General features: G+C 41.0%; 1 protein-coding gene across 8 annotated transcripts in view; it reads left to right on the top strand.

The window, feature by feature from the left end:
* LOC125997457 (myomegalin-like) overlaps positions 1 to 10,652 on the top strand; it is a 192,559-nt gene extending 181,907 nt beyond the window's left edge. For 4 of the 8 annotated variants that reach the window (XM_049765890.1, XM_049765891.1, XM_049765886.1 and 1 more), the window contains 6 exons: positions 1,307 to 1,414; positions 4,183 to 4,409; positions 5,632 to 5,775; positions 6,928 to 7,066; positions 7,338 to 7,384; positions 10,335 to 10,652. In XM_049765890.1, coding sequence (XP_049621847.1) covers positions 1,307 to 1,414; positions 4,183 to 4,409; positions 5,632 to 5,775; positions 6,928 to 7,066; positions 7,338 to 7,384; positions 10,335 to 10,424 — 755 coding nt within the window. In that variant the 3' untranslated portion in view covers positions 10,425 to 10,652. Of the gene's footprint in view, positions 1 to 1,306; positions 1,415 to 4,182; positions 4,410 to 5,631; positions 5,776 to 6,927; positions 7,067 to 7,337; positions 7,385 to 10,278 lie in introns of all 8 variants that reach the window. The other 4 variants (XM_049765893.1, XM_049765894.1, XM_049765888.1 and 1 more) reach the window with 2 other exon arrangements.
* The last annotated feature ends 13,849 nt before the right edge of the window (positions 10,653 to 24,501 follow it).

The following is a 24,501-nucleotide window of genomic DNA, read 5'->3' as shown; positions in this document are numbered from 1 at the left end:
GACCTAGTTTTGCATGTTCATTCAATTTATAATGTTCATGATAGGATACACTGTATAAACACTTTCTGGGCACAAAATAGAATTTGCCAGAACTCTATCTCATTTTTTTTATATTCATTGCAACTACTAACTCATCAGAATGATGATTAGAGTATTCACTCTAATCTCTCATAAATATATTTGATTCAACATTTAAAATGTGTAATACACATATTGATCTTTATTTATTTATTTATTTATTTTTATTTAAACACCTTGATTACATACATGATTGTGTTTGGGTTTCCGTCATGTAAAGAACACCACCCATGACCAGTGCAACATTCCCATCACCAATGTCCCAAGTCTCCCTCCTCCCCACCCGACCCCCGCCTGTACTCTAAACAGGCTTTCCATTTCCCTCATAGATTCTGATTATTAGGACAGTTCAAAATGTAATTATTTCTCTAACTAAACTCATCACTCTTTGTGGTGAGCTTCCTGAGGTGAGCTGGAACTTCCAGCTCTTTTCTCTTTTGTGTCTGAAAATTATTATTGCAAGAATGTCTTTCATTTTTCTTAAAACCCATAGATGAGTGAGACCATTCTGCGTTTTTCTCTCTCTCTCTCTCTGACTTATTTCACTCAGCATAATAGATTCCGTGTACATCCATGTATAGGAAAATTTCATGACTTCATCTCTCCTGACAGCTGCATAATATTCCATTGTGCATATGTACCACAGTTTCTTTAGCCATTCGTCTGTTGAAGGGCATCTTGGTTGTTTCCAGAGTCTTGCTATGGTAAATAGTGCTGCAATGAATATAGGTGTAAGGAAGGGGTTTTTGTGTTGTATTTTTGTGTTCCTAGGGTATATTCCTAGGAGTGGTATAGCTGGATCATATGGGAGCTCGATTTCCAGTTTTTGGAGGAATCTCCATATTGCTTTCCATAAAGTTTGAACTAGATGGCATTCCCACCAGCAGTGGATAAGAGTTCCTTTCTCTCCACATCTTTATTTATATTTAGTTAGAACAATTTGATTATCTGTGGCTTGAAGTATAATTTAGAACAGTGCTTTTGAATTGTTTGGAACTAGCAAATACATATTTTTAACTAGCAAGCACCCTTCACTTCGAGGAGAAGTGTGCTGAAGAATGGAAACATACCAAATAAAGTGGTTTATTTCCTTTTGCTTTGGATTGTTGTATGTGTGTGGTGGTTGAGGGAGTCATACCATCTCAAATATCAACCAGATGATGATGAGGCCGTCTGTGTGCTTGAGGTGTTTCAGGGGCTCTGAAAATTGTGCGATTATCCTCTGTAGATTTGGTTGCATCCCCTCCAGTTCGGGATGTTGGCATGGATTCTCCTGGTCTGGTCTTCCCTGGCATTTCATCCTCTGTTTCTGCTTCAGAGTCAGCCATCACAAATGGTAAGTTTGATAATTGAAAGACTCAGAGATTTCATGGTGAAAAAATTAGGAAAATTATGGTTAGTATGCAAATGCTTGTCTTTTTCCTAGATAGTATATTGATATATATATATAACAAGATATCAAGGTGCAAGTGGAGATATATAATATATAAATGCATAATATGTAAGAGATATAAGTACAAGATATATAATACCAAGTTACATATAACTTAACATTATGGTTGATGCCTACTTTCATAGAACTCTGGCCTGAAAATAAATGGCTTGATGTTATTTAAATTTTTACAACTATGGATACTTGCTTTCTTTTAATATGAAGTGGTCTCTTCAGTGGAATATTCCATGTACACTGGAGAAGAATGTTTATAGATGTGGCGATATCTGCTTATGACTATTACCACCAGTTTTTCCAATGATCCACTTAGGGCTTTTGTTTCTTTATTGATTTTTATGAGTTGTTCTGCTCAGTGGTGAGAGTGGGATATCAAAGTCTCTTATTTTTGTCTTGCCATAGATGTATCTCCTTAGGTCTATTAGTAATTGCTTTAAAATCGTTTTTACCCTTTAATTTAGAGCATATATATTGATATGGTCAAGAATTAAGTCCTCTTGGTATATTGACCCTTTAATCAGCATTTAATGCTCATTGCTCTATTTTACTACTTTACTTAGTTTGAATACTAATTTTTTTTTTTTTTTGGTTTTTGGGCCACACCCTGTGACGCTCAGGGGTTACTCCTGGCTATGTGCTCAGAAGTTGCTCCTGGCTTCTTGGGGGACCATATGGGGCACCGGGGGATCAAACCGCGGTCCGTCCTAGGCTAGCGCAGGCAAGGCAGGCACCTTACCTCCAGCGCCACCGCCCGGCCCCACTTTGAATACTATTTGCTCCAATATAAATAATGACTGTCCCTGATTATCTTTGGCTCCAATTATCCCTATGATTGCTTTCCAGGCCTTTTACAGTGACCATGAACTTATTGTGAGAATGATTGTGAATCTCTTATAAGCGCCAGAAATTTGATTTTTTTCCCTCTGATTTACTCCCTTTGTGCCTTTTATTTTTAAATTTTTATTTGTTTTGGGGCCACACCCAGCTACCAGGTACCCAGCTACCAGTAAACCCAAGTTTCCTCCTGGCTCTGTGCTCAGGAATCTATCATTGAGGGGGGTTGGTGGGATCACATGGATTAACATGGATTGAACCTGGTTTGGCCACAGGTAAATTAAGTGCCCTACACATTGTATTTTATTCCTAAAGCTCTGTGTCTTTTCATTGGAGTGTTCAATTTATTGACACTTAAAAAATTATGGACATAAAACATAGTACTATTTTTTATCAACGATTCAGGTATACATTTCAGTTTTGTACTTTTTGAATTTACCTTGATCATTTTGACTTTGTTTATTCATTTTTTTCCTTATTTCCTCCACTTGCATCTTGATATTGACCTTTTATGTAGTCAGAATGGAAAGTCATGAATGCAAGTTTTCTTACACAGATACATAATATTTGAAATTACAGATTTTTCTCTATGTCTTCTGAAGACTTAATGTTGCCTTTTATTGTCATTTTTTCCCTGTTGTTTTTTCGTTGCTTTATTGCACTGAAATCTTTTCTTTTAAAAAAAAATTTTGGGGCCACATCCGGTGGCACTCAGGGATTAGTCCTGGCTCTGTGCTCAGAAATTGCTCCTGGCAGACTCGGGGGTCCATATGGGATGCCGGGGATCGAACCTGGATTGGCTGTGGGCAAAACAAATGTTCTATCCACTGTGCTATTGCTTTGGCCCTATGCTCATGGCCCCACTTCTTAAAGTGCTTTTGTATCTACCTTAAATTTCTTGTCTGCGTTTTCTATATCTTTAAAATTCTTACATGTTTATCAATATTTGTCCTGAATATTTTGTTTGTTTTTATGATTACCTCATGTCCATTTTATTATTTTAAAGACTTCAATTATTAGCTAATTAATAATTTAAATGATTAAAATATAGCCCCCAGAATATTTTTTTATGAATCTCAAACACATTTGCACCTCCAAACTGCCTTCTAAAACTGGCCCTTTACATTATATGATATCTTTCTGAGATTGAATTAAAAAGATAATGAATCACAGTGGACTTTGATCTTGTGATTTATTTGTTTTTATTTATTTTTAAATTATATTTTAAAATAATTTTTATTTTGACCACAGTGGATTAAAAATATTTCACAGTCATATTTTAGGTCCATAGTGATGTTGAATCAGGGGCATTCCCACCACCAATGTTGTTCTCCCTGCATCCGTCTTTTCAGCATGCATCCCACATCCCCTCCCTTTGCCCCCCCCCCCCCCGACTGCTAGTATAAGTGGTCCCCTCTGTGTCTAGCATTTTGTAGATTGGGTATCAATTTTCTTGTCATTGGCTTTGGATTTGGTGTTTAAATCTGATCAGTTTTTATTTCTGCTCAATGTTCATACGAGTATTTGGTCTCGTACCCTCCATTATTTCTCCCTCAATTTGTGAGGCAGAACAAGATGGTTCAAGTTATGTGGTTCTGTTAAAAGGAAAGAAAAAAAGGGGTGTGTGTGCAAAAAATAAGCAAAAAAATGGTAGGAGTCCTTCTAGAGACTATACATATCAACTTAAGAGAAGAAAGGGAAAAAGGAAGAAAAACATAACAATACAAAAAAATCAAACAAAAAAATCAAAACAAAAAACAACAATAATACCACAGCAATACAGACTAACCAAACAATAACCCTTGTGATTTATTTTTCAGAGCTGAGTTTGGATAGATCTCCAGTAACAAAGAATCCTCCTAAACTTGAGGGACACGCAGTTGATGGTTCTTTTGCCAATAAGCATGGCCGCCATGTTATTGGCCACATTGATGACTATAGTGCCCTCAGACAGCAGATTGGGGAGGGCAAACTCTTGGTCACAAAGATAGCGTCTCTTGTAAGATCAGCATGCAACTCTCCTGCCCTGGAAGCTCAAGGCACAGAGGTAATCAATAACTTATAAATGTTACATTTCCCTGTGTCTTTTCTTTTTCTTCCCTCAGTTCTTGCTCCCGCAGTACTTTTCTCATGCTCTGGTCTTTCTCAATAGCTGAGGGTCTATATTTCATTTGACCCAGTATTCCTTATGTCTCCATCTCCTATGTGCAAATGATATTCTGGGCTGATCTGGGTATAGCTGATGTAACATTTTCCCCTCTGAGCAGCTTCAATTTCATCCTCAGTAGAGATATTAAGTGTAGGCAAACATACGTTACTTTATAAAGCACTCTTAGCTAGGTTATTATCTGGCTAATCTGATGGGTCTGTGAGGCAGAATCAAGTCTCTTTACTCATATAGCTAGAGCTTGAAGATAGGCACAAATATGAAGCCATACAGGCCCGGAAGCTCTGCTGAAACTGCTCAGTGGAGGGAAGCAGGCAGGCAGCTTCAAGCAGTAGGGAAAGAACAGGCAGCAGGTATTTGCTGTGTGACCCCCTGCATAAGAAGGAATATGTAGGAACAGACCCGTTGTGAGAGCTATCTCTCACAGAGATGGAGGAATGCACCCCAATAAATGAATACAACAGGACTGCAGCCACAATTTAGGCTGTCACTCAAGTGACAAGTTTCTTGAGGAATGGGATATGGGGTTCTTTCTGTGGATAAAGGGGTTCCAGGTGATGGAGAGAGAGCTTCAGTTCCTGAAGCTACAGGCATTTATACTCAGCTGAGTAATTGTGACTCAAGGTCCAGATGGAGCAGTGCAAAATTTAGTAGGTTAGGAATCTTAGGACAGCACTATGATGCTTACAAAGACGGGAGAAGGCAGAAATTAAATAAATTCCGGTAAGTGAAGCAAGTCTCTCACAGCTGCAGTGCAGATCTTGAGGTTTAAAAAGGGTTTTGTGGGACTGGAGCGGTGGCGCAAGCCATAGGGCATTTTGCCTTGCATGCACTAACCTAGGACAGACTGCAGTTCGATCCCCCAGTGTTTCATATGGTCCCCCAAGCCAGGAGCAATTTCTGAGCGCATAGCCAGTAGTAACCCCTGAGTGTCACTGGGTGTGCCCAAAAACCAAAACAAACAAACAAACAAACAAACAAAAAAGTGCTTTGTAAAATCAAGCAGGCCTGTGGCTAGGCCTTACTCACAATGGAAGCCTAACTTCTGTGTTTGAAAGGAAAAGCAGTGCGGGAATGCCATGGTCTTCTTTACTTTGCCTAGGCCGCCAGGAACCAAGGTGTCCAGGAACTTCACAGCAGTGCCAATGCCCTGCACCACTCACTGGAGGAATCTTCATCCCTCCTCACCATGTTCTGGAGAGCTGCCCTGCCTAGCTCCACTGGCTCCACTCCATCTGTCAGAGCGGTAAAGGCCCAATGTCCTTCCTGGCTATGTCCCCAACTAGCATCCTGTGTCACCAGTTGCCATCTCTTGCAGAAGAGTAGCTGAAGGAAGTAAGGTGTCAGTAGGGTCCTAAATGAGTGTCTCTTATGGGGATCCCTCTCCACATGGGGACTTCATGGAATGCAATTCTGACTACACTGGCTTATCCTGCTTCCCTAGCCCTGATTTAGATATCAAAGAGGACAGAGAGATAGCACAGCAATAGGGTGTTTGCCTTGCACGCAGCTGATCCAGGATGGACCAGGGTTTGATTCCCTGCATCCCATATGGTCCCCTGAGCCTGCCAGGAGTGATTTCTGAGTGCCAGCCAGGAGTAACCTCTGAGTGCTGCTGGGTGTGGCCCCAAAACAACAACAAAACACAAAACAACACAAAAAGAAATCAAAGAGGAAAAGGAAAGAACTTAAAGAAGGCAAAGAGATACAGGAGCCTAATAACCAGTCTCCATCAATTTTCAATTTTTTTTTTTACTTTAAGAGAAGTTTAGGGACACATTAAAGCATAATATTTTAAGCTCAGGCCTATACCAGGTTTATGCCATCCACTGGAAAGCTACACGTGGCTTACATCTGCATTTCTAAGTCAGAAAAAATGCTCTAAAAGTGCTCTCAGGCCTTGGGCAGCTTTGCTTCCCGGAGCCTCAGGCATCACATTCCAGTCTCCACCTGGGGACTTTAGAGTCATATTACCGATTCCTGAGGGAACACAACTCTGTTCATTCCAAGGAAAGGGTGTCACCCAGCTGAGGTGGACATAAATATTTTCAGTATTGCATACTGTCTGGGGATAACATGGCTGTTCATATTGTTGAACTGCCAGATTTTACATATCATGCCCAAGTGATGTAAAAGACATCAGCAGTAAACCTAAACTCTAATCTATGATTGGGGTTCAATACAAGGCCACAGGTAGCAATCCATGGGTTTTACTAGTGGGTCAGGAAACTCTCAGGTCATCCTTGGATCATTCTTGGATCATCATTGAAGGGCTGTTAGAAACATTTTTGGAGGGAAGGAATCCAGTCATAGATGTGAGAATCTAATTTAGGATTGTAAATAGCTCCGAATATTTTAGGCCTTCTGACTATGGCAGAAAGCTGTTCCTCTTTCTCAGGGAGAGTCCATGACAAGGGAACTTCTGGAACTGAGAACCAAACTCTGTAAACAGGAGAGTCTACTTCAAAATACAGCTGAGCGTCTGAAGATGGCCAACCAGCAGAAGGAGAACATGGAGCAGTTCATCTTCAGCCAGTGTAGGTGCCTCTGGGCCTGGAGGGAAGTGAATTTTGTGGGGAGGGTGGGGTGGAGAGGGGTCTTTGCATGGGAGCTCCTGAGAAACGTGTCTGTGTGAGCTAATGTGATACCCCAAATCTATCTAGTGAATAGTTATTGGTGAGAGAGCTCTAGGCATCTGGACTCCAAGCTGAAATTCAGACAGATGTGCTTCAGAACACATGCAGAATAAATGTGAGCTGAACTATAATTTCTGCTCTTTTTAATTTTTTGCTTAATTTGATCCCTCAGTGACCAGGACACATGATGTTCTGAAGAAGGCAAGGACTAATTTGGAGGTAAGATAATCACTGAACCAGTCAGAGAGACAAGACTCAAGACCATTTTTCACCTTCTTTGACCCCAGATTTTCGACTTATTGGTAGGAGCATAGGCTCCCAATGAAACACATTTCTTGCATCCATAATCAATATGTCTGTCACTCCAATCAGATCCTAACATGATTTGTCTCAATGAACTCACATTATCATCTTAAAAAATAATTTATGGGACTAGAATGATAACAGCTGTAGAGCATTTGCCTTTCTTGCAGATGATCAGAGAAAGACACTGGCATCCCATATGGTCCCTGGAGCCTGCCAGGAGCGATTTCTGAGTGCAGAGCCAGGAGTAAACCCCCCTAAGCACCGCAGGGTGTGGTTCACAAGCCCCCCAAAAATTTAGTAATTGTGAAATTATAAAATTAAACATGTTTTCAGACATGCAATGTTTCAACTCAGATCCCATAAGTATTGCCCACTTCCCTCCAGAAACACCTCCCACCAGTCTGCTCTTATGAGAGGTGATTTTCTCCCTCCCTCCCTCCCTCCCTCCCTCCCTCCCTCCCTCCCTCCCTCCCTCCCTCCCTCCCTCCCTCCCTCCCTCCCTCCCTCCCTCCCTCCCTCCCTTCCTTCCTTCCTTCCTTCCTTCCTTCCTTCCTTCCTTCCTTCCTTCCTTCCTTCCTTCCTTCCTTCCTTCCTTCCTTCCTTCCTTCCTTCCTTCCTTCCTTCCTTCCTTCCTTCCACTGTGTTTTACTGTTGCTGTTAGGACTTCACACATAACACTTTACCACCAATCAGTAACACCTCCTCCTCCCAGCTGAACACGTCTTTTTACCATAGTCTTTGGCCCCTCCTATACTATCCCCCAGCCCCAGCAAGTGGCTTGTCTCCTCTTGAATAGCAGCTTTCATCAGATTGTCACCTTTTTTTTTTTTTTTTTTTGGTTTTTTTTTGAGCCACACCCTGTGACGCTCAGGGGTTACTCCTGGCTATGCGCTCAGAAGTTGCTCCTGGCTTCTTGGGGGACCATATGGGACGCCGGGGGATCGAACCGCGGTCCGTCCTAGGCTAGCGCAGGCAAAGCAGGCACCTTACCTCCAGCGCCACCACCCGGCCCCAGATTGTCACCTTTTTGGAACGACAGTTATTGCTTCATAATCAGGAGACTGGAATAATATATTTCAGAGTATTGTTGAGGTTAAAGGACACACAGAGTCTACTTATGACTATTTTTTATAATAAATGGGTCTAGGGTTTTATTTTCTACTTGACAAAAACATGTTACAATGCGAGAATCTGATTTCACTTTACCATTGTGCTGAGATCAGAAATTTGATTATTTATTTTATAATTGGGGGCTAGGATATAATTAAAGTAGTAGAGCACACAGCAGCATATATGTTGCCTTGATTCTGACCTTTGGCAACTCATAGTCACCTGGGTATTACTAGATAATACCATGGTTGCTTCCGAGCACATGAATAAACATTGAACAGCTATGACTCCTATTTTTTATAATTGTGGTTAGGTATTCATATTTGTTGGCAAATTGTTGATTCCTGCTATGACCTAAAAGAGAATTATACAAAGAACATTGAAGCCTAAGGATAGAGACTTAAAATATACAGTGACAGACATGGCAATATTTGCTTATCAGACTAAGTTCCTAGCAAATATTTTGAAGAAAAACATGAGGTATATTCAAGGATAATAACTATAAATAAACATTTCAATCTTGGATTTTAAGTTTTGGAATAAACAGCTAAACACATTAGTAGCATTGGTTCATAATAAGTATATAGCCAATAGGTTGGCCCAGGATTTTACTCTTATTCTCTCTCTCTCTTTATTTCCTTCTAATTTTCCTTTGTCTTTCTCTGATGATACTTTCTTTCCTGAGTCCTTTTAGAAGAACTCTCACAGGATTGCCTCTGTAAAGCCTTATTCCTGTCCCAGGAAAGGTAACCCCAAAGCTTCATGTGCCTGCTGGCTTCTTCCAACTAGAAAATGTCCTTTCCATCCTACTAAGCCATGGCTCTAATACCAGGCTTGTCACTAACTGGTTGTGTGGCTTTTTTTGTCCCCACCTCTGGAGGCCTTTCCCTTCATCTGCAGGCGATGGTTATTAAGACATGGATGATCTTTGAGGTGGATGCTTATTGGCCCTTGGCCCTTTACCCTCCTAACTGAAGAAAATAAGTCATAAGCTCCACAGGGACTTCCCTGAAATATCTTTTCTTCCTCCCTCCCAACAAGCTCTTTCTGTATGTTCATATGTCATAGTAAGCAGTACCTTTTCCTGGAGTGATAAATGCATCATTTGGCTACAGGTTTGATTAAAGAAAAAACAGTTGTATGAGCACTAAGCAGTAAGAAAAATGATCGGACTTAAACACCAAATCCAAAGCCAACGACAAAAGAATCGATACCCAATCTACAACAAGCTAGATACAGAGGGGACCACATATACTAGCAGCCTGGGGGGACAGGAAGGAGGATATGGGATGCAAGCTGGGAACTGGGGTGGAGGGAGGACAACTTTGGTGATGGGAATTCCCCTAATTCAATGTCAATATATACCTAAAATATTACTGTGGAAGATGTAATCCACTTTGGTCAAAATAAAAATAATCATTATAAAAAAATAAATAAAACACTGGTTCATGCAGAGGGAGAGGTGATTACGGGCAGCCTCTAGGAGGGGTCTTGAAGCAGAGGTCTCCCCCACATATTTGGGGGGCAGTTTCTCCTCTAACCTGGGGGCCCATTGTGTGGCACCTTTTGTCTCTGCATGTCCCCTTGCCCATTCTCTGAGCAGCTCTCATTGTGCTCCCAATTCTGTCAGTTCTATGAATCTGTGACTATGGCCAGAATCGATTGATCTTCTTTCTCTCTTTTTTATTTCTTGCCAGGAGAAATCCCTAAGGGCTCTTCCAGGCATTGCAGTCTTGTGACCCTTGCCTTCCAGGAGCCATGCCAGAAGAATAGCCTTCAGATGGGCCCCAAACAACCAGAAGGATGGGTCTGCCCCACTTCTGCACAACTCCTTGTCTGCTGAAGAATGACCTGGGCGCCCTACAGCCAACTCAAGCAGGGTTTAGGAGTCAGAGGTGTGTTGTCGTGGCCTAGGTGGAGGTGACAGAGAACCTTCCTTTCTGCTTTGATTGAATACCGTTAAACCACGTTTTCCTTTGCTCAGTACAAAGAAAAGCAAGTAGATATTTTTAGAGGTCTTTGCGACATGTTTTCCTTGATCCCGGCGGCCTGGCCAACTACCTACAGCTATTGTATTTTCAACACCTGCCTGCAAAGAGTGAACTCGGGAAATCAGAACTTGTTTTCCAGAAATTGGGCACATGTCCCAATCTGTGCTTTCAACATGCAACTCCAAAAAAAGGAGTCTCAGTGCTTCTGAATAAGAAGGCAATATAATAATCCTGTGGGCCAGGAAAACTCATAGATTCACACTCCCTAGTGAAGCTCCACCATTGCTCTTGATTTCTCAGAATCCACACGGAGAAAGTATGCTGTCCTACAGGCATCTCCTCTCAACTCTTATTTCAGTCTTCTATGAAAAGTGGACAGACTTCAATTCTGAACATCCGATTTTGTCATCCTACCTTTCTTCTGTCCAGTTGTGGACTGGTGATCAGAATAGGCCATCAAAAGTCTCGTGTGAAGCCAATCAGTGCTCTTATTTATATGGGATCGGCGAGGCTCTTTGTGCTGGAGCCCAGCCCGTGTCTTCACTGCCCTGCAAAATGTGTGTGTATACATGTATGATTTATATTTATATATAGGACTGTGGTGATATGTGGAAGGCCAGCAGAAGTGGTGGACAGGGTCAAGAACGGGAAATGAAACCACCCCTTTGGTGGCTGTGAAAAGCAATGTGTATAAAGACAAATAAAAAATGTCTTCTATATTGGTCTCAAATTTCTACACCAGTCTCAAGGCTGATGGTAGAAGAATAGACTTCAAAGTCTAAAATTTGCTGTCTACAAGGATAAATTTCTTTTTCTCTTTCTCATTTTATAGATTCCCTGCCTATAAAAATTTAAGGGTGCAATCCTTAAAGTTGGGGTATTTGTGAATCAACTGGGGGTTCAAAGGAACATTCAAAGGAACATTCTAGGGCTGGATCCAAGAAATTGGGTTGGTATAGATTTTAAAATCTGTGTTTTTTCACATAAGCGCCCCAGATAATTTTGAGAAAATTGAGCTATAGACTCTAGTATCAAGACACATGGTTCTATAAGGTTGATATCTTTTGAAAGTAAAGAATACATAAAAACATTCTTTGAAAATAAGTTAGTTATGTCCTTTGCCTTCTAGACCTGAAATAAAACTGTCTTTCTACATTGTTTCCTATTTAAAAAAATAAGGAAACTGGATTATAGAAATAGTATATGAAACAAGACATTTGCATTGCATATGTCCAACATAGATTCAATTTCTCATATTCCATATGGTCCCTGGAATCCTGCCAACAGTGTTTCTGAGTCCAAGGAGAGGAGTAACTCTAACCACCACCATATGTGTGACCAGAAACACATGCAAAAAACATAAAGAAGTTGATAAGCTGAGGCCACATACAGATAGGAATAATATGATATGGGTATGTTGACTTCATCTCTGACTGGGATTTAACTGAAATTGGGTTTTCACTGAATATAGAAAATAGAAAGAAAATCTAGTAATCAAAATAGATGATGATAGAAAGATAAATTCCATACTGAGATAAAATTGTTTTGTGCCAAGTATAAATCTGATGTCAAGTAATGTTAATATTCTACCAAGTGTTTCATGATTCCAGGTGGAAATGAGAAGCTAAATGAATTTAAGTGGTACTCTTAAGAAAATTTATATAATATTTTCCACAGTTTGCAGTGGAATTTTTTTTTTTTTTTGCCTGATTCCATGGTCCTCAGCATTGCTCTAAACATACAGACAAATAGTATCAAAGAAAACTTGGGACAGTGGATAGGCCACTTGCCTTTCACAAAGTTGACATGGGTTCATGGGTTCTATCCCTGGCATCTCATATGGTCCCATATGGTCATTCAAGCTCACCAGAAGTGATCCTTGAATACAGAGATAGTAGAAAGCCTTGAGTTTCACTATTAGTATTAGTAGCCCTGAGTATTAGGTGTGGCCCAAAAACTACAATTAAAAAAGTTAAAGAAGCCTATCCAATTGATATGGCGGCATATATACCTAAAGGTACTTTAGACTGGCTCATAACAGCATATAGACATTGATATATAATTTAATACAGTTCCAGTACAGGTAGACACATAAAAAGTAGATTCAGACATATATCTTAAGTGACTGACTCACTGGAGAAAGATCATAAGGGAACAAAAAAAGAATAGAAAAGTGGTGGGAAATTCACAAAAGCTGCTGATAAATCCAGAGAGAAGAGAATTGTGGCCCTTCTCTTTCTAATGTCATCTTTATCTACATATCTGCAATTTGACACTGACTAGTGAGAAATTCTGGGAAACATTATTGGACTTTATATTAGAAAAAAATGGAATTTCTGTGATTTTAACTTACAAGTTATGTCAAGAAGCTTCTTCTGCCTAAGAAGGGAGGAAAGAAGAGATCCAATGTCCCCCCCAGCGCTATTATTTTTTCTCATTGTGGGAACTTAATATCTGACCGTATTCAATATTCCTTGTGAATATTTAGCCAAACAACCTCTGGTTGGGCACAGTTTTGTTAGGTTTCTTGAGTATTCTTACTTGTGATTGGTCTATTTAGCAACTTGTGGCAGGTTAAATAGATTGATTATGGTAGTCAAATTTAGAGTTTCTGTGCTTATGCTGCCTAGTTTTCTGGAAATTAATCAGGTCTAAAAGATTGTCATGTAAGTCATTCCAGATATATGGGATTATTTTCAATGGGGGAAACCCGCCATAGCTCATGGGTCACTGTTTATGGTGATTTGGAAATCATGCAATGCTAGGGATTAAAACAAGACCTTTGCCATGCAATAGTATTGCCCCCAGACTGGAAACTTGCCTCCTTTTAATTAATTATTTTTTATTTTATTAATATTAATATTTTATTATTATTTTTATTACTCATTTTTTATTATCTCTCAATCAGGAGCAGTCTTGCACAAATACCTAAAACCAACTAGTAGGAAATTATTTGGGGTAGATGCAAGATCACCATCTTTTTTTAGTTGCTACCTCCTATTTGTTTTTTGGTTTCCCCATTCCTCAAACCCAGATTTAGTCTTGTGTTTGAAATAACTGAGTTTTGAGTGACAAGCAAAATTGGGTTTTAATAGAATAGAGAAATATTGCTTATCAATTTGACAAATTTATTGAGTGCCTCTCCTGTACCCTAACTTGTGGGAGGACAAGGCAGAAAGCCCACCTGCACCCAGTAAAGAGCTTCTAGCAGTGGAAATAAATCTTTTAGAAATCATTATGAAAATGCACTTTTAATATGGTTGTGGTGTATAAATTTTAGTATCGATGTATTCTCTGACCCTATTGAGGGTGCCTGGATTAAAAACTGACATTTAAAGTGCTCTAAAGTTACAAAGGTATAAAATATATCTAAAACACTAAATAGGAGGCCTGAAGTCACAGTAGGTAAGGCACATGTCTTGCTTGTATGTGACTAAGGTTCAATCTCTGGTACAACATAAGGTCCTCATGAGCACAGAACCAGAAATAAACCCCAAGCACAGTCAGGTGTAGTCCAGCCCCAAATACCCCCTGAAACACCCCTCAAGCAGTAAATAGTAATGAAATAGGACATTTAAACAAAGTACACAGAACTTTAACATAAGATTTTTAGTAGGCACTTCTAGAGGAATTTTACCTCCAAATATCTAGAGAGACTAACTTTAACCCATTCCAAAACCTCACCTATATTCAGAATTTTTCTTTGCCTCATGCAACAATGTGGTCCCCATTTTTCTTTTTCTTCTATATATAATTCTTTAATGATTTTATGGATTTATTATTTTTTGTGGTAAATGACATGATTCCTTCTTATCTTACAGCCTAGTAGTATTCCATTGTGTCTCTGTACAAGTTTTTTTTTTAACTTAAACACCTTGGTTACAAACATGATTGTGGTTGGGTTTCAGTCATATAAGAGGACACCCCCCATCACCAGTGCAACATTCCTACCACCAATGTCCCAAATATCCCTCCTCCCCACCCGCCCCCACCTGTACGCTAGACAGGCTTTCTATTTCCCTCATACATTCTCATTGTTAGGATAGTTCGCAATGTAGCTATTTCTCTAACTAAACTCATCACTCTTTGTGGTGAGGTTCATGAAGTGGGCTGTAACTTCTAGCCCTCTTCTCTTTTGTGTCTGAAAATTATTATTGCAAGAATGTCTTTCATTTTTCTTGAAACCCATAGATGAGTAAGACCATTCTGTCTCTCTCTCTGTCTCTCTGTCTCTCTCTCTGTCTCTCTCTCTGTCTCTCTCTCTGTCTCTCTCTCTCTCTGACTTATTTCACTCAGCACAGTAGATTCCATGTACATCCATGTATAGAAAAATTTCATGACTTCGTCTCTCCTGATGGCTGCATAATATTCTCCCATTTTTCTTTACTACAATAACAGTTCTAGATCTCTATGCCCAATGGCCAGGGTGTGCCTGTCACCAGTTTCATCATGCCTGTTGCTGGTCCCCTTGCTTCCTGAGTTAACAGGACAGTCCTACAAGACCACATCTCACAAGGTCCTTAGGGGAAATCATAGCCCACTTTAATAAAAATTGGTTCTCTGAGACTGATTGGGCAGTATTTTATTATATATATATTTTTTATATATATATATATTACTGTCAATTTATTTATTTATTTGACCACACTCGGCGATGCTCAGGGTTTACTCTTGGCTCTGCACAGAAATCGCTCCTGGCAGGCTCAAGGGACCATGTGGGACGCCAGGAATCAAACCCGGGTCTGTCCTGTGTGCAAGGCAAACACCCTACCGCTGTGCAATCTCTCTGGCCCTCAATATATTTATTAATATCCACTTATCTACATATGAAAAAAGTTTATTTTTTGGGTGCTTTTTTTGGTGCATGCTCTTTGGTGGTGTTCAGAGAATGGAGGATTATTCTCTACTCTTGGCCAACTAAGGTTGTGGTTCAAAGGAGAGCCAAAGGACACTGTGCTATCAGAATCCTGGGGTGCCAGGGATTACCAGAACACCCAAATGGTGGCTGGGAAGTCATGGGACAGACTATAGGGGGGCTTAGCGAATGCTACTAAAGATACTCAGGTGGCATAAGAGATGGAATCAGCTTCATAAAGGCATGTGTCTCAACTCTTGGACTGTCTCTCTGCCTTGGAGCAACCTTATAAAGCCACAGATCTGTACATGGTTCAATTTATATGAGGATGAGCTGAGATGGTGTGTAATATCTAGAATGTACAGGAACACTATGTAAGGACCAGAATGATCACAGGTGACATTCAAAGTATCTGTGTAGATCGGCTTGAAAGCAGCATGAGACCTGGGTTTTCACCAGTGGCTCTTATGAGACCAAGACCCTCAAAGAAATGCTGAACCCTCAGCTCAGCCTTCTAGACCCCTAGTCTCTGAAAAACACCTTAAAGGAGTCAGGAACCAACTAGTTTATAACTGAGAAGGCACATGTGGTACACCCACGGTGAATATGGTACTTGGGAACATTGCCCCAAGTCATCCCTTCTCCTTCCTTCTATCCCCCAGGCTGCCATCATTGGTGAACCCCTAGATTCACTGGATTTCCCCCGGTATTCTATTTTATTTTTGGTTATTGGGCCCCACATGGTGAAGCTCAGGGGTTACTTCTGGCTGTGTGCTCAGAAATCGCTTCTGGCTTGGGGGACCACATGAGATGCCCGGGGATAGAACAAGGTCCAGCCTAGGTTAGCATGTGTAAGGCAAATGGCCTACCATTTGTGCCAGAAGACTCTGCCTGTTCATAGTCCTGATTTAGACTCGCTCTCATTGTCACTGAGACCATTGCACTGTCCCCCAAGACAAGCAGCAAGTGCAGCAGCATGACAGATACAAGGAAGCAGGCTGAGACAACCTAGTGGCTCAAAGGCATTCAGGGAAGGACCTTGATATCCCCTGCTCCATGAAGGCACTGAAGAGCAAGAGTGGATGGAGCCTTTGCAGAGACACTGGCCACCATCTTGTATTCAAACCTGCCCTGCAGTCACCCTACCCTGTCCCTATTTTCCTTGACTCTGAGGTCTGAAATCAGCAGCTTTTCTCACACTGGGTGAAAAATTCTGAATTAAAGTGTAATCATTGAGGTTGGAAAAATAGGTCAAAGGGTAGGATGTTTCCCTTGTAAGCAGCTGACCTGGGTTTGAGTCCGTGAGTCCCACTCAGGTTTGGTTTCTGAGTGTGGAGCCATGACAACAGCTGTGTATACACACCTCCCCCCCAAAAAAAAACCCAAACCCCAAACAAAAACTTAATCATTGTGTTTAGAACATCCTACTTTACTAATAGTGTCTTCTTACATACTTCTTGACTCATAAATTATAGTTATTATTTTAATTAACTCCATACAATCATTCATTACTATATAAACATATTTAAATATTTTAACATATAAATAGGTAACACATGTACAAAAATTGTAAACTAAAGAAAAATTTATGGATTAAAAATTTAGTCTTTGATTGCCAGGGCACAGGGGGTTGTTGGTGGAAGCAGAGAAAGGTTAAAGTCCAACCTTTCCATTCCCAACAGCCTTCCTCTTTCTGGAATGAGTGAAACTAGAAAGACACCCCCCCCCAACCCCATGGGTTCACAGAGTCAGCAGTGAGGTTTCTGTGAGATAAACTTGTTCTATGCTCTATTTAGAGCTTTTGGAAGGCTAAGTCATGATCAAAATCCTGCCCCAAGCTCAGGTGACATATGGAGGCAATTCTCAAGGCTTCCTTCATTCGTTCCTTACCACCCTCCCTCCTTCCTTCCTTACCCCCTCCTTCCTACCTTCCTTCCTTTCCTCTCTCCATTCCTCCTTCCTTCCCTCCCTCCTTCCCTTTCTCCCACTTCCTTTCTCTTTCCCTCCCCCTTCTCTCCCTCTTTCATTCTTTTCCCCTTTCCTCTCTCCTTTTCTTTTTTCCTTCCTAACTTTCATTCTAATTTATTTCCTAACTTCCATTCTAACTTCCTTCCCTCCCTCCTTCCTTCATTCCCTCCCTCCTTTCTTAATTCCCTCCCTCCCTTTTTCCTTCCTTCCTTCCTTCCTTCCTTCCTTCCTTCCTTCCTTCCTTCCTTCCTTCCTTCCTTCCCACTCTCCCTACTACCTTACTTTCTTTCCTCCCTCCCTTCTTCCTTCCTTCACTTCCTCCTCCCTTCCTTTCTCCCTCCCTCCCTTCCTCTTTCATTCTTTCCCCCTTTCCTCCCTCCTTTTCTTTATAACTTCCATTCTAACTTCTTTCCTAACTTCCATTCTAATATTATTCCTTCATTTTCCCTTCCTTCCTCCCTCCTTCCCTCCCTCTGCCTCCTTCCCTCCCTCCCTCTCCCTCCCTCCCTCCCTTCCTTCCTCTCCCTCTCTTCCTTCCTCTCCCTTCCTTCCTCCCTTCCTTCCTCCCTCCCTTCCTTCCTTCCTTCCTTCCTTCCTTCCTTCCTTCCTTCCTTCTTTCTTTCCTTCCTTCCTTCCTTCCTTCCTTCCTTCCTTCCTTCCTTCCTTCCTTCCTTCCTTCCTTCCTTCCTTCCTTCCTTCCTTCCTTCCTTCCTTCCTTCCTTCCTTCCTTCCTTCCTTCCTTCCTTCCTTCCTTCCTTCCTTCCTTCCTTCCTTCCTTCCTTCCTTCCTTCCTTCCCACATTGACATTCATTTTCACTTAATCATGGACGATATTTTCCCAACCAAGAGCTGAGAGAATTCCGACCCCATGACCACACATCTTAGAGCCTTAGGTGTGGTGGCAATTAAATAGAGTCACTATGAGGAGAAGCTGCATTTGCTTGGGAAGCCTTGTTGGACTTAATGGGCTTGGAACAAAATCCACCCGTGACCAAATTTTCAACCAGTTCTCCAGAGAACCATGCCATACAAAGACACCGTGTGTTCATAGAAAGTGGGAGAAAAGTTCTTTCTTGTGAAAATGTGAGAGATGGTTGTGGAAACTACAGTCCTGAAAGGTTGCACCAAACTTCCTCAGACCTGCAGATTTGGTGTTGTCCATTGCCCAGGGAAAAGAAATAGGTGACAGGAAAGAGAAGTCGCCACTGGGACCCTGTGCACACTTGGCACTTGAGATTCAGGGTAAGTTACTGCCCACCGCTTGACCTCCCTCTGCCCCTGCTCAGGAACAACCAGTAGAACTTGCAGCTAGCCTCTTCTCCAGAACATTCCAAAATCTTGCAATCCTTAACATGCCTGAATCTTGCCATCCTTATATGATATTCAGAAGCAGAGGCAGGCAAAATCATGCACACATTATCCTAACGTGCTTCATTTAAATCTTGTAATCCTTAATATGCCTGAATCTTGCCATCCTTAGATACCATCCAGGGGTCTTCAAACTACGGCCCGCGGGCCACATATTGTATTTATTCCCATTTTGTTTCTTCACTTCTAAATAAGATATATGCAGTGTGCATAGAAATTTGTTCCTAATTTTTGTTTTTACTATAATCTGGCCCTCCAACAGTCTGAAGGACAGTGAACTGGCCCCCTGTTTAAAAAGTTTGAGGACCCCTGTAAGAAGCAGGGGCAGGCAAAGTCATGCACACATGATCCAAACGTGTTTTATTTTAAGTGCCTTGGCCCAGAAAAACATAACTTAGGGCCCTGTCTCAATCACTTGTTTTCTCCTTCCCATCTGCAGGTAACATGCCTATAGGTAACAGTTCTGTCGCATGTACCCATTTCTAGTTTCTACAACTGGACTGCCCAACTGAGCACATCGTACTTGCTTCTCTCCTGAAAAGGAAGAGCATTTCAGCCCAGAACGAAAGGGTGGTGCCCATGTCAGCCTGGGGAAAGAAGCAGTAAGAAGGCCAGGAGGCAGGTTAGGATTCTAGCTTTTTCTTTACCCAGCCCTCAGGGTCACTTTGAGGAGCCAAACTCAAGTCTAGCAGAGCTTCCCTCCCTCCTGGGACTTTAGGAGGATCAGATAGGAAAGCCCAAAGTGTCATGGCTCTGGCCGAGATGATATGGGCCTGGACCCCAACTCTTCCTGGGACAGAGCTTCTCTCTCAAGAACTTCTTCCTGGCCTTGGAAGACATCAGGTGCCAGTAGAGCTAATTATCTCAGCACTTCCAAGCCACAGATCCCCATCTAGAAATTCAAAGACCAGAGCCCTCTTCCCTCTGAGTTATTTTGGGAGACTGGTCTCCCAGAGGACCCCCCAGGTTCTACTGAACTCAGTGGAGGAGCCTGTGACCCCAGGCCCCCAGACCTCTTCCTACCAGCAGTCACCTGACTGGTCAGCTATCCAAAGACCATGACTAAGAAAGCAAAGGTTTTTCAAGGACAGGGGGCAATCCTCTGTAATTGCTCAGGCAATCTTGAGCCTTTGCCGAGCTCATAAGAGGGGCTCTGCTTTCTTGCTTGGAGCCCAGCCTAGCTAAACAGATCAGAATAATATTCAATCCCACCAGAGCCATATTCTAAGTTTGGCTGTACACACGACCAAGATGGAAAGAGGGGTGGGGAGGGCTCCAGAATGGGATTTGCTTTCCAATATCAACTGAATGGAGACCGATTTTCCTGAGTGAAGAACAACTGGCACTGGGCATCTCAGTGGTTGGGTGTTACTCTTGGCGGATGGAAAGCAGGTGAACGTTGGGGTGTAAAACTCATCTATCTCCCTCCAAACCACAACAGAGAGAGAGAGGAAAAAAAAAAAGGAAGGGAGCTGTCTGGTGTCTTGTGTCTGTTGTGGGCAAAAGGACAAAAGAGCCAGGAGTGGCAGAACCAAGAAAGATGAGGTGGAAAATCTTGGCTAGTGCCTGCAGCCAGTGAGGTTGATAGCTGTGTGGGCATCAGACTCTGGGGAATTATGGCCACCAAGAACCTTTCAGAATATCCCAAAGGTGACTTGTACTTTGAGTCTGTGTTCCCCCTTGTTTGTCTCTGTATCTCTTTGCTCGCCTTTTCACATGCTGGAGAAGTTAGTGTTCTCTCCTAAACATACACTTATCCCTCTCTCTTTTCTCACGTACTTGTAAATAAGTTAAAAATAAAACTTACTTTGTTTCATGAAAGAAAAGAAGGAAAGAAAGAAAGAAGGAAAGAGAAAAAGAAAGAAAGGAAGGAAGGAAGGAAGGAAGAAAGAAAGAGAAAGAAAGGCAAAGGAAGGAAGAAAAAAAGAGAAAGAAAAAGAAAGAAAGAAAGAAAGAAGAAAAGAAAGAGAAAGAAAAAGAAAGAGAAGAAAGAAAGAAAGAAAGAAGAAAAAAGAAAGGAAGGAAGAAAGAAAGAGAAAGAGAAAGAAAAAGAAAGAGAAGAAAGAAAGAGAGTGAGAAAGAAAGAAAGAAGAAAAAAGAAAGGAAGGAAGGAAGGAAGAAGAAAGAAGAAAGAAAGAGAGAAAGAAAGAAAGGAAGAAAGGAAGAAAGAAGAAAGAAAAAGAACGAAAGAAAGAAAAGAAGGAAGGAAGGAAAGAGAAAAAGAAAGAAAGAAAGAAAGAAAGAAAGAGAGAGAGAAAGAAAGAAAGAAAAGAAGGAAGGAAAGAGAAAAAGAGAAAGAAAGAAAGAAAGAAAGAAAGAAAGAAAGGAAGGAAGGAAGGAAGAAAGAAAGAAAGGAAGAAAGAAAGTGGAGCACTGGAAAGAGGAAGGCTGTTGGAAAGGACAGGTTGGGCTTTAGCCTTCCTCTGCTTCCAGGAAGGTTAGTCAGAAGATCAAACCTTGTCGGGTGGCAGCAGGCATTGTCTGCTATTGGTGCTCAGTGACAAATCACCTATACGTTCTTCACTTTCTTTTTTTTTTTTTTTTTTTTGGTTTTTGGGCCACACCCGTTTGACGCTCAGGAGTTACTCCTGGCTATGCGCTCAGAAATCACCCCTGGCTTGGGGGGACCATATGGGACGCCGGGGGATCGAACCACGGTCCGTCCTACACTAGCGCTTGCAAGGCAGACACCTTACCTCTAGCGCCACCTTCCCGGCCCCGTTCTTCACTTTCTTTAGTAAACAGAAAGGTAAGGAATTTTCACAAAAATGTGCAAAGCTCTGCTTTTCATAATTTTTTACCGCATAGTAAACAGCAGAAATAACTTGTTTTAATAATAAATAAATAATAAGTGAAGCACTTGTCCAATAGAACACCATCCAAAATTCAAGTTAGGATCTTTGTGCCATGAAGTTAAGTGAAAAGTCAGACTATTGTGCATCCATGGATTTAATTTTTTAAATTAAATTAAATTAAATTAAATTAACATTTAAATTAAGTTCTGAGATATGAAAGCAAAGTGATTATTTATTTTGTGGGAATTATGCAACTAGATGGTTAGGAATTTGTTATCATAGACAAATATACACTTGTTACTGTATTTGTTTTATTGGGGGGCGTAATTGGTGCTGTTGAGGGCTTACTCCTGCCTCTGCACTCAGGAATCACTCCTGGAAGACTCTGAGACCTTGTAAGGTGTTGGGGATTGAACCCTTGTAGGCTATGTGCAAGGAAAATGCCTGCCCCAAGATGTGCTAATGTTCCAGGCACCTAGGCAAGTGTTTTTAAGCCCTGTATTGTGTCTCTGGCCTCTGGAGTATTTCCATATCAGTTGATTATTCAGCTGTTTTTTTCTAAATAATAAAGTGATTGAAATCACCATCATTGGCTTCTCTGAGTTACAGTAGGTTGATCATGTCCTGTGGGGGAAGCCCTTTGACAGGACACCCCTTTATCAGAACTATGGGCTTGACTCCTTCCACAAGAGCTAGAAATTGAGATCTTTGCATTGAAAAGGCCCCGGATGTCAAGAATTGCAAAGCTTTTTAACATGTCAGAAGCCTGAGTTTGTGCATTGAACTCTCATGGGGCTGGTCCAGGAACTTCTGTGTCAGTAGAACAATCTGACCACCAGAGGGGGCCCTGTTGGCCTTGACTTCAGACAAAAGACAAGGAAAAGGGTAATCTTGGTATTGGAGAAAACATTTTCCCCCTCCAGGAGTGATTCCTGAGTGCAGAGGCAGGAGTAAGCCCTCAGCAGCACCGATTATGCCCCCCCCCTCATTTTTCCCATGTCTAAACTTAAAGGCAAAACCACGCAGGTTTCTATTCCTCTACCACTGAGTTAAAAATATACAGTGAAATATATATATTTCTAGGGCAGTTTTATTTCCTTGATGTGATTTGAATGTCTTTTCCAAAAAGACGATGTCAACACACTTGCAGCTTACATTATTTGGTGTCAGTAAATTTCAGACTCTATTTTCTTGGAAAACTCTGGAGGTTTCTTAAGAGTAATGGGGAGGGTGAGTGGAGATGGAACTTCAGCGAGGAGTGTGTTATTTGGGGAGAAGAAAAGAAAAGACACTTCCTCAAAGAAGAAATGCAAATGGCCAAAATGCACATGAAAAAATGCTCCACATCACTAATCATCAGGAAGATGCATATCAAAACAAAAATGAGCTACCATCTCACACCACAGAGACTGGCACACATCACAAAGAACAAGAACAACCATTGCTGGCATGAATGTGGGGAGAAAAGAATTCTCATTCATTGCTGGGGGGAATGCTGTCTAGTCCTTTATGGAAAACAATATGGAGATTCCTCAAAAACCCCTGGAATTTGAGCTCCCATATGATCCAGCTATACCACTTTGAGAAATATACTCTAGCAACACAAAAACACAATACACAAATGCCTTCTGCATGTCTATGTTCATTGTAGTTCTATTTACAATAACCAAATCTGGAAATAACCCAGAAGCCCAACACAGATGAGTGGCTGAAGAAACAGTGTTAACATATATAAAATGGAATACTATGAAGCTGTCAAGAAAAATTAAGTCATGAAATTTTCCTATACGTGGATAGAAATGAAAACTATTATGCTGAGTAAAATGCACCAGAGGGAGAGAGATAGACACAGAATAGTCTCATTCATTTGTGGGATTTAAGAAAAACAAAAGACAATATGGTAATATTAAACAGAGACAATAGAAAAGAGGTTTGAAAGGACCAGCCCATGATATGGTGCTTACCACAAAGAGTGGCTAGTGCAGTTAGAGAAATAAATACATCAAAACTATCATGATAATGATAGTGAGTGAGAAAAATAGAATGCCTGTCTTAGTGACAGGTAGGGGATGGGGAGGAGGGATTTGGAGGCATTGGTAGTGGAAAGTTTGCACTGGTGAAGATAGTGTATACGTTTTTATGACTTAAACCCAACTACAAACATGTTTGTAATCATGGTGCTTAAATAAATATATTAATTAAAATATTTTTAGCTAGCCACTTCACGATACAAATCTATTGCTTCTAGGAGCATTTTGGTAGAGTATTTAAGATTTTCTAAATATAATATCAACTCACTTGCAAACAGTGAAAGCCTTATTTCTTCTTTTTCTATCTGGATGCCCTTGACATCTTTTTATTGCCTGATTGCTATGGTAATTTATGCTACTGAATAGAACTGGGAAGAGGGAGAAAACTTGTTTTGTACCAGATCTTAGAGAAATGGCTTTTAGTCTTTCCTGATTGAATATAAAGTTTTTCAAGGCCTTGTATTAAATGGCCTTAACTATATTAAGAAAAGTTTCTTCATCTCTCATCTTGCTCAATAAAGCAATAGTCATTAAAACAGTACAGTATTAGAATAAAAACAGATCTTCAGATCAATAGAATAGATTTTGAGTACTCTGAGACTGACTCCCAGGTCTATGATCAATTAATCATTGATAAAGGAGCAAGAAATACAAAATGGAGCAAGGGAAGCCTCTTCAACAAGGGGTGCTGGGAATACTGGTCAACTACATGCAAAAAAAGTAAGCTCAAACCTCTCTTTAACACCAGGCACAAAAGTCAAATAAAAATAAAGACCTTGACATCAGATCTGAAAACCATAAATTAAATAGAGGAAACTGTATGCAGAATACTCCAAGACATTGAAACTTGTAGAAGATACTAGAAAGATTGAGTCCTGGGAAAGTTCATGACCAAGCCCAGAAAGTACGGCTT

Source organism: Suncus etruscus, chromosome 19 (assembly GCF_024139225.1).
Source record: "Suncus etruscus isolate mSunEtr1 chromosome 19, mSunEtr1.pri.cur, whole genome shotgun sequence".
In the NCBI taxonomy this organism is placed as follows: Eukaryota; Metazoa; Chordata; class Mammalia; order Eulipotyphla; family Soricidae; genus Suncus; species Suncus etruscus.
Note: the sequence above shows the minus strand (reverse complement) of the source record. Positions and strands in the feature narration are given on the sequence as shown.